Raw genomic sequence first — 10,812 nt, forward strand, 5'->3', positions numbered from 1 at the left:
AACTCAGGATGAAAGATCTGTCATTTAGAGGTTATATCTTGCTATAAAGATTTGCTTCCTACTTGAAATGAACACCTGAAACTGCCAACAGAGAGATATTAACATTCAAGATACTGAAGCTTGTAGTAAAAAAAGGTGTCACAGGAATATCTGAGGCTGACAATAATCTCATTTTAAATACTCTTGCAAATTACAAGGTAAAAAAATCAGAGGAAACCAGGAGAACGTGTAGAAGAACTCAGCAGAAACAATAATCTGAGCTCAGGTTAAAATCTTGACTCTGAAGCTGTAAGGACTAACATTTAAAAAGGAAAATTTTAACCAACTAGCATATAATTCCACCATTATTTCTCAATGCATCAACTTTTTTGTTGGCTTTCAATTACAAAACAAACAGTTAGAACAAATATGGCCTCTCCTGATTCCTGTTCTTGAACCATCTCCGTTAACAAAGACCGAGAATCAGCCACGAGAGAAAAGAAAAACATTAAGACACCTATTCTCTCTCTTCTCCCTCCTCCAGTTTCATAAAGTTTCAGCGCCACAGACATGGAGTCTCCTCGGCTGGATGTGACACACTGACATAATTAGGAATGGAAACGTTTGCGGAAGCTTGAGATAAGGATCCAGCTGATGTCTACCAGCAGATCCTGGACCAAAGATTTATTCAATTCACAGAATCCAGGAAATTCCACTGAGCAGCCCAGTCCTGGATTTGTGCTTCTATTGGGTCGGGATCAAACCATTGGGTCAGGAGTCAAATTAACATACAGACGGGGTAGATCATGTCCTGAGAAACTGAACTTCCGAAAAAGCAGGAGTTTTTCAATTCAAACAAAGTGAGCTTCATGAAGATCTGCTGTCCATGGGTTGAAGTATAAGATCTCTTGCTATAGAGCTTGGACCTTAACCCTATTGAGATACTGCCCGGACCCCAGCCCTCCTCACTTCACCTACATCAGAACCTGGCTTTGCTAACAGCCTTGTAGCTGAATCGCCACAAACACAATCTGAAATCTTGTGGGGTGTTCAAAAGGAAGCAATCTTATGCTCAGGTGTCCTTCAGTCTTATAGTATAGATCCAAACTAGTTTCTATGTCACTCAGTGATATGAACAACCAGGTCACCTTTTATCTTCACCCAAATCCCAAACCTCTCCGGAGTTAAGGAACCGAGGTTAAGTCTGGCGACTGGGATCTGAGCGGGTCATCGGCACGGTTCATTCTTCAGGGAATTAGTCTTTATTTCAGCCCTGACCCTGAGATAATGCGCTGGCTCCCGAGGCTGTAATCCACTACCCAGTCCAGCATTGAGTCGAGTTTCTTTTCCTGCAGGCCAATTAGCCTCCCCCTCTCATCCCCCCTCGTAACTTGCCCTTTCCTGTGTTTGGACAGATTGCAAAGAGAAAAAACAGAATCCTATGACTCAGAGAGCCAAGTTACTCTTTTACTATCTTTTTTTTTTTTTTTTTTGCATAAGAGTATATCACATGCGTTGGACATTCTTGTAGAAGAAAAAAAATGCCCCTTAAGAGCTAAAAAAGCAGAACGTTTCTAAAGGAGAGAGACACGTTCTGAAAAATTTGGACTATGTAAAAAATCCTGAACTGTCCCATTATTTCAGAGAGAGAGAGAGAGAAAAAGAGGGAGTAAATGGAGGAATGCATCAACATTGGCGGTGTGAAGTAGCAGTCACACACTCTCCAAACGGCTCTCCAGGCCGAACGGGGTCAAGCACTCACCAACAAAAGACAACATTCCATCCTGACTCCTAACCACTGGCATCACCACCACCGCCACCCATTTAACTCTTAGCTTCAGCTCAGGTCAACATCAGCCCCTTCAAACTTCTCCTAAAAGTGGAAGGGTGAAGCAAACTATATAGTTACACAATATGGACGAAAGTTTGTGGACACCTGGGCATTTTTGAGCATCGCATTCCACATTCAGTTCCCATTTGTGGGTCTAATAAGCTCCTCTCTTCTGGGAGGATGTTCTCACAGGTGTGGGTGTCCTAGTTCAAGGAGAAAAAGCAAATGGCAGACTCCCTTATCAAGAGTGACTTACATTGATCTCATTCAAACAACTGAGCAGCTATAGGGCTAAGGGCCTTGCTCAGGGGCCCGGGAACGGCAGCTTGGTGTAACTGGGATTTGAACACAGCCTTCGGATCCAAAATGCAATGCTTTAACCATTAAGCACCTACCTGCCCTAAACACCCACACACCTACAAAGGTACCGTAGGGGCTGCAATCCGCAAATTTTGGACGCACCCCCGCAGCCCCTACGGTTCCGGGGTTTCGGGGGACCACTGTAGATCTGTTCTCTTATACGTTATAGTAGCACTCGTTCCCTCACCGGCTTCTCTTTTCTTCTTTACATTTTTTCCTTTTTTGTTACAAAGCCCTCACACTGGAGACTCCTTCCTCACAAAGGCTGGGAATGTAACGGGATGCAACGTGAAAAAAATATGATGCTCTGCAATTTAATATGGTGCAGATTATATTTTTATATTTTATATTTCTTTGTTTGAGACAGACAGCAAATCATCAATTTACATAATTAAGTGCCCTATGATTTTCCAATGAAATACAAGTTCCTTTCCTGTTCTGTGTGCAGAAAGTTACAGCTCTAACTCTGCCATGTTAATGTGTATTCTATGTGACTCTCAGGACACGCCTCGGCCTCCGTAGTGTTGCGATGAATCATATTCACATAGCAATGGCGGTGCTGCGAGAACGCGCTCGAGAAATAGTTTAGCGACGAGAAATCAATTTACATAGAAAATACTGGTATAAATTTAAATTGTCACGAGTGAACTCATGATTTATCGCAACTTAATTGCACATTTGTATCTGTTCTAAATGTACCTTAAATTATTACTTTTCAAGTTTTTAATACTCTAATCAACATGGGCATGAACAAATATGGACGCTTTATGCAAATGTGTTAATTATGAGTGAAAACACACTCAATATAGAGCACAAATGCAAAGCGAATCCTTCCTTAGGAAATAATGTTAACTAAAATAATCCGTTCCACACACCCAAAAATGTTAAAATAAAAATTATTTTAATGGTATTTTATGTACAAATTATTGTCCCTAATAAATCTGAAACACAACAATAATTAGTACACAATATAAATTCAAAACTAAAACAAATTAACCTGTTCTTTGGCTTCGAAAAGAGTCGCGGCTAGTGCGAACAAATGTTGTGATTAAAAATAATTTTTTACAGGAGTGTATTATTTTTGTTATATCGGAGTAAAAAACTATTTATTTTTATACTATTTTATATTTATTTATAATTTTACTAAAAAAGGTCAACCACAAACTAATATATATATATATATATATATATATATATATATATATATATATATATATATATATATATATATATATATATTGTTTGTTTGTTTGTTTTGTTTTTTCCTTCACCCTCAGATCTTACTAGGTTGAAATTGAGACGTAAAATGATGCATCACATTTCCATCCTGGAAGCTTTTCTAGATAAAGCTAAGCAAAGCCTATATGACTCATGTGTAGAGTTTTCCCAGATCCCATCACTTTACTGACTGTAGACTCCCCAAACACACAGGAAGTGAAGGATCTCAGTGAAGTGTTGCGGCCACAACAAATTCTTACCATTCTAACGTTATTAAATGCCGGTCTGGATAAAGAGCCCCAGTACAGGGTTAAGAGAAGCGGTGTATTCGGGTCAGGATTAGCTCGCTGGGTCCGATCCAAGCCGAGCCGAACCTGGCAGGACCCGGAATGCAGTAATCACACACGCAGGAGCAGCCGCCCTCTTAATCTTCTCTCACTCTTTCATCATTTCCCCAAAAGGGTTTCCAAACGCTTCACTTGAGATTAGCCAAAAGTGGATGGAAGGGAAGGAGGGGGTAAAAAAAAGGCATTTAATTACGCAGTAGTGTACTATTCTCCAGTTCTTTTTTCCCCCCGCTGAGTACTCCCACAATGCAGGAATTCACTATTTAAATATCGAGATCAGATGCCTGTCGTGCCCCTTTTCCCCCCATGGACTAATTCATTACAGTGCCAACATCTACCCATGAGCCTGGATTAGCCTATAGCTTTATATGGAGCTTTACAGGACTGCTGTGTAGAATTCAAATGACTGATTTAGAGGGGAAAAAGTGCTTTATCTCGCTATCTATCCCTCTAAACATTTCTATGTTGGATATCTGGAAATATTGAAAAGTTTTAGACCCCAGCATAGAGCTCAATGTTTGCTTGACATGGTTCTCAGTCCTGAGCTTTAAAATTTTGTCTCACTAACAACTTAATGTTGCGGAATGACAATAAACCCAAATTACCCAATTTGGTCCAAATGAACTCTCGAATAGAAACCGGTCTAGATACCCTCTCATCATACCTCCAACAATTCAACAACCTTAAGATTTGATCTTGATAGAAGTCTTAAGCTGGACAAATAGCATCGTCAATAGCATAGTTAGCACCAGCTTTAGCCACCGATGCCGGTTGCCTAAAGTCAAATCATTTTTAAGCAGAGATTTTAAGCTTTGAAACTGAAATTCACGCCTTTATTTCCACATGACTCTCTCTTCGTTCTCTCATCTTCTAATGGTTTCAAATGCGGTTGCCCGTCTGCTTGTGAGTCGCTGCAAACGTGATCGCATCACCCCAATTTTACGCTAATTGCATTGGTTTCCAGTCCGTTACAGTACCTATTTTGAGATCTTCCATCCTCACCTACAACGAAGAGGTGATCGAGCTTCCACAGTGGCCCCCAAGTTGTGAAACAACCTACCACTATGCATTGGAACTGCTTCTACACTAGCTGAATTCAAATCCATGCTTCGAACTTATCTTTTCTTCTGTGCATTCAATGATTTATATTTCTCTTTCTATGCCTTTCCCTCTCTCTCTCTTTTATTCCCTCTCTCTAAATAAAGTTTCCTCCAGGAAGATCCCAAGCCTCCAAAACCCAACCCACACATTACGCTTGACTATAGTACAGGTAATAAGAACCACCATCATACAAACCGCGTGTTATTTCACTGCGGCTTGCGCTAAAATGTCAGGACCTGAATTCAGCCGAAGGTCCAGCAGGCGAACGACTGAGAGGACAAAAGCGAACACGTTTTACACGTGAGCTAATCTGGAACGGAAAACTCGCTCAGTCCTGTCGTCTTGCTTCATAATACAACATTTGAAACGATCCCATGCCTCCATTAACGCTTTCACATTTGAATCTCATTTTCAGAATAAATTTTTTTCATCTCGGAAACATTTCAAGACTGCGCCCGTGTTTTTTTTTTTATAAACAATTGAGCAACTCGGGGTTTCTAAATCGACATTAAATCACACAACTGCATTACGTGCTTTTTTGAACCTTCGCCCCGGGAAACATAATCATGAAATGCTCTGTGCAATAAAAATAAAAATATATGCAATACCACTTTTTTAACTTATTTATCTCTGTATTCTTCTGTGCAATAATACGTTTGATTTATTTTTCTTTATAAAAATGTGCCATAGCACTTCTTTATTTGATTTATTTTTATTATTATTTAATTTTGTATTTTATTCATCCCAGCGGATTGGTTTTATAATTCGGATGCTGATCTATAAAGTCCTGCATGGAATAGCGCCACTTTATTCCACACAAATTTTAACAGTACACGTTCCAAGGCGTGATCTCCGATCCCCTAATTCTGTTTTTTTTAGTTGTTCCTCCTACCAGTTTACATTCTGTGGGCGATCAGGATTTTTCCCCTTGAGATTAGACATGCCGAACCTTTTAGTGTTTTTAAATACCCTCAATTTTTTTTTAGGATTTATTTATTCTTTTTTGTGATGTATCTGTCATTTTTGTTTTATTCACTTATTATTATTATTATATTATTATTTCTTTGTTAATGCTAGGAAAGTGCTATGAGATGTACTTTTTAAAGGCACTATAAAAATAAAGATAATTTTTATTATTGTTATTATACAAAATACATTTAAAGGACAATCTGCCTGGATTGAGTTTATCCAAACATTTCTGGATATAAAGCATTAAAACTGTTTGCTATACAAACAAACTGCTGAAGAAAACAATGACAATGACAATGTCTTTATCTATTATGAAATCAGAACACTGGATTGGTTCCAGCCCTCAAGAAAACTCAAAGAGTGAGGATTTTATCGATTTGCCCACAGTGGCAAATCACTGACACCAAGGAATCTTAAACTTGCAAGTATTCTGGATCTTCAAGCTTTGTAAATCCCTTCGGACTAAGAACAATGGGAGTTTAACCAAGAACTTTATGGGTTCAGCCCTTTTTACAACTCTTGAAAATGAGGACTTTCAGAGTTTGACCACTTTAATAACTTTGGTAAGTCAGCCACTGTGAAAACCATAAAGTGGACCATCAATCTCTGAGCTACCACCACCATTATAACTTGAGAAACGTGAGCTTTGGATCTTTATCCACTGTAATTACTTTCAGACTGATGACATTTGGGGTTCAAACCACATTTATAGCTTTAGAAGGAAGAAACAAAGAATTGTAGGGTTACGATCATTGCATCAGAAATGAGAACTTTGTCTCTTCAAACATAGTAATCGCTCGTGGACTGATTACACCAGGGTTCAACCAACTTCTGGTCTGAGAACTGGAAAAGGTTCAGCCTTTATACCGAACACCAAGGAAAATACTATGTATAATAAATGTATACAGTGAATAGAAACTAATTCCAAATCGTATTATTTAGCAGATGAACCTCAATAATAACTCACTTTCAGGGATCACGGCTTTAGAACCATTTTGGAGCTACCACCATTGATACACTTTAGGTTCTTGAGACATTCAGCCATTGCTTAATATTGTTTTTGCGCTGAAAACTTGATGAGTTCCACCAAGTTTATAGCTTTGGGATTGAGAACTTTGAAAGCTCCAGCCTTATTATAAAAAATAATGTTGAGGGTTCAGCCACTGTGAAAACTTGAGGACTGAAAACAGTGGTTTTGTGAGGGAGACATTCGAGGTCTCAACCATAATAACTGAGCTTTCTAAGAATCTGACCATTGTAGAAAACATTGAAGGTCTATTTCCAGTGAATATCAAGAATGAAAATGTTGGGGGTCCAAGTATTTTAGTTGGGAATTTGGACCAGTAAAGAGGAGAACGAAGGGGTTTTTTTTAATTGTCAAATTTGCTTTTATTTATTTTTTTTTTACAGCAGAATGAAATTATTTCTTTGCACATCCCTGCAATGGTGTTTGGAGCTCAGGGTCAGCCATGATACAGCACCCCTGGAGCACAGAGGGTTAAGGGTCTTGCTCAAGGGCCCAAAAGTGGCAGTTTGTTGATACTGGGGCTTGAACTGACGACCTTCCGAAAATAAACCCAAAGCCTTAACCACTGAGCAACAACTTCCCCACAGCAACCACTGCCATAAGTCTAAAATGATAACTCACAATTCTGGACTGAGGGTTCATCCCTAACAAGAAGTTCTAAATGGTGTGACTGCTGGAACATCTTTGATGGTTCAGCACCTATGAATCCTGACTGACTTTGGCAGAAACACTTATCCATTATAACTGACAATTACCGCATTTATACAACTCAGGGTTAAGAGCCTCGTTCAAGGGCCCAGTAATGACATCTTGGATGTGCTGAGATTTGAATTTGATCAGAAGGCCAACATCTTAACCGCTGAGCTACACCTTCCATAATTATGGAGATCCAACCGCAGTTCTGAATTACAAGATTTGAGCATAAGATCAGAACCGAGAAGTATATGTATTGTAATTACTCTCAGGCTGAGATCACTGAGAGTTGCAACCACTGTTCAGTCTATGGGACCCATCATTTTGAAGGTACAAGCTTTGCCTCCTAACTTTGGAAATGAGAAGGTCTGAGCACCGTAATTACTTTTAGAATGAAATTGAGGATTGTTGTTGGGTCTGAGAACTTCATCCTGTTATTATAACATTGGAAACCAGAAGTGCTATTACTTTTGTTACAACAGTGGAGCTGAGAAGTTTGAGGGTTGATCAATTTGAGGCTTTGAATCGTGTGCTAATGTCAGGATTAAGAGCTTTAGAGATTCAGCCACACTGAAAACTGTTATTATAAGCGGAAAATCTTTGAAAGTACAGCCATTTTCAGAACCAAAAACACTCTGGTTTCGACCACTGCAAAAAAAACAAAACAAAAAAAAACACCGTGGACTTCCAAAACCGACTTCTGAGACTGAGAACTTTGGAGGCAGCTCACCTTTGGCGTGAAACGCTTCCTTGAGGTGAAGCAGAACATCAGCAAATTTCCGCACATCGCTGACGAGCTGCATGATGTATTCCGGGTCGGAGCTGATAGAGCTGAGCGAATCAGTCTTAATGGAGCCAGCTCTGGAACCTGATCCCGATCCCGAACCCGAGGGAAGAAGTGCGAGCTGGAGATTTGTGTGACGCCCACGAAGGAGCGTTTGTTTCCCAGACTGCTTTGCTGCAGCATCCCACTGGCGAACATCCCGGCCTGCAAACTGCAAACTCGCTTCGAATCAATCAGATTCCACACACGTACCTCAGCGGTGGTGGCGGTTCCTGGAAACAGAACAGGGATTACAGACACACACACACACACACACACACGTTCATCAGAACCAGGCCTGGATACACCCCAGTTCTGCTGGAAACCTGGTATAGCTGCAACTTGATTGGACTTGATTATGGCATAGTTTTACAGTTGGCATATCAAAAGTATTGGGACACCTGCCTTTTCACCCATATTTGTCTCTTCTTCAAACTTCTACAAACCACAAAGCTCAAGGTAAACAAGTGTTTAAGATGTCTTTGGATTTGCTTGACCAATTTTTATGGGTTAGAGTGGAAGATCTCCCATCCTTTGGGATGAATGCTGTGAACGCTGACTGCACCCCAAGCCTCCTCACATCACCTACTGTACATCAGAACCTGCCTTTACTAACACTTGAGGCTAGTGTCCAAATCTCCAGAAAATCTTGTGGAACATCTACCAAGTGGAATTGGATGTTCAAAAAAGAGGCCAGTCTTAGGGTCAGGTGTCCACAAACTTTTCCTACCAAGTCCTGACAAGAAGTAAATCCACACTAGTTTCTATGTTAACATCGATCAGTGATCTGTTTAATGCACTGAACAACCATGTCAGCGTTTATCTTCATCTGATCCGACGTAGCAGATCCAAATCCCAAATCTCCACTTAGTGAATGAACCGAGTTTAAGTCTGGCAGAACGGATCTGGGAAGATCTTCTGCATGGTTCGTTCTTCAAGGAATTGGTGTTTATATCAGTCCTGATCCTGAATACTGGCGTAAGTAAAACTGGTTAAGATGTTAGACTTCTGATTAGAATGTTGAAAGTTCAAATCCCAGCACCACCAAGCTGCCATTGCTTGGTCCTTGAGCGAGGCCCTCAATCCTCAGTCATATGAATGAGATAATTGTAATTTGCTCTGCCAAATGCTGTAAATGATACGGAGATGGAGCTGGGTTTCTGCACAGCTGCACTGTCATGCCATTTTTGGGTCTCCTAGATGGATTCCAGTGCCTTCACCTTCATCTTGAGAAGAACCAAATATGGCTGGAAAACTTAGATGCCCAAATGCATGTATATAATATACCATACATGCCAATCTAGAAAGCAATTCTGTTTCTAATTCAGCGATTCATCCTGCCATAAGTATACAAACTCTACACAAAAACAAACACCTCTGGAACTTATAATCCTGGTGAAGGAGAGTGGAGACGTGCATTCCTGATCATTTCATCAGCCAGAACAGAAGAGCTCAGTCTCCATTCTCCTCCACAACACAGCTTTTTAAACTGCTTTATCAAATTCCAGGGTTGAAATAGATTCTAGGGGAAAATATAAAACGCATCAGAATAGAGACTGAATACTGTGGATCATGAGCAAGTCCATGTGAGTGGTAATAATAAAGATGTAAAAGGGGTCTTGGGGTCTCAGCCTGGTTCTGATCTTTCCATTGCAGAAGGAATGAAATGGTTGAATGCTTCAAAGCAGCCCCAGATCATTTCCCTGGGTATTTAAATTCCCCCTTAGAATAAAGAAAAAGAAAAAACATGCTGGAAAAAGTCACTCACTTGTAGAACATCTCTGGACTTGGAAATGGCATTAATCCACAAAGAAAGTTTAAAAGAAAAAAATAAAAAGAAAGAAAGAAAAAGAAAGAAAAGAAAATAGAAAAAGAGAGAGAAGCGTCCCTCCGGTCTCCACTATCTCTCACATGAACTCGTACCACGGATAATAAGCCCCGCCCCTTCAACTGTCCACATACCGCCTATCATCCGCACAGACCACGCCCCTTCTTTCAAAAGGACACGCCTCCATCCAATGAAAACACTTCTCCTGTGTTTGAATGAAGAGTAAAGAGCCCAAAGGAGTTCGAAGTCACGTGACTCTAAATCGCTCATTTCTTTTATTTCTTTTCTTTTCTTTTATCAGTATTTAAAAAATGTTTTTATTTATTTATTTATTTATTTGTTTGTTTGTTTGTTTATGTATGTATTCATTTATTTTATATATATATATATATATATATTTTCTAAATAAATGTGTATGTATAGAATATTTCATGATTTTTTATTTGTATTTATTCTTATCTTATCTGACATAAGAAACACTTTAATGTCATAATAAATATCATAAATAATAATTATTTTAATTGCTATTTTAACAATAATTGCTGGGCACACTTTCCATATCATATAATTTATTCTTTAATAACTTTTACTATATGTACAGACCCCGCCCTAATTTTCTATGCAAATCCTGCCCTC

At 39.4% G+C, this 10,812-nt stretch overlaps 1 protein-coding gene across 2 annotated transcripts in view; it reads right to left on the reverse strand.

Moving 5' to 3' along the window:
* The window catches only part of arhgap29a (Rho GTPase activating protein 29a), a 65,874-nt gene extending 55,609 nt beyond the window's left edge, over positions 1 to 10,265 (reverse strand). For both annotated transcript variants that reach the window (XM_046847077.1, XM_046847076.1), the window contains exons 1-2: positions 10,117 to 10,265; positions 8,256 to 8,581 (exon numbers count right to left, since the gene is read on the reverse strand). In XM_046847077.1, the coding sequence (XP_046703033.1) occupies positions 8,256 to 8,328 (73 nt within the window). In that variant the 5' untranslated portion in view covers positions 8,329 to 8,581; positions 10,117 to 10,265. The remainder of the gene's footprint in view (positions 1 to 8,255; positions 8,582 to 10,116) is intronic.
* Positions 10,266 to 10,812: the final 547 nt, after the last annotated feature.

Source organism: Silurus meridionalis, chromosome 4 (genome assembly GCF_014805685.1).
Source record: "Silurus meridionalis isolate SWU-2019-XX chromosome 4, ASM1480568v1, whole genome shotgun sequence".
NCBI lineage: Eukaryota > Metazoa > Chordata > Actinopteri > Siluriformes > Siluridae > Silurus > Silurus meridionalis.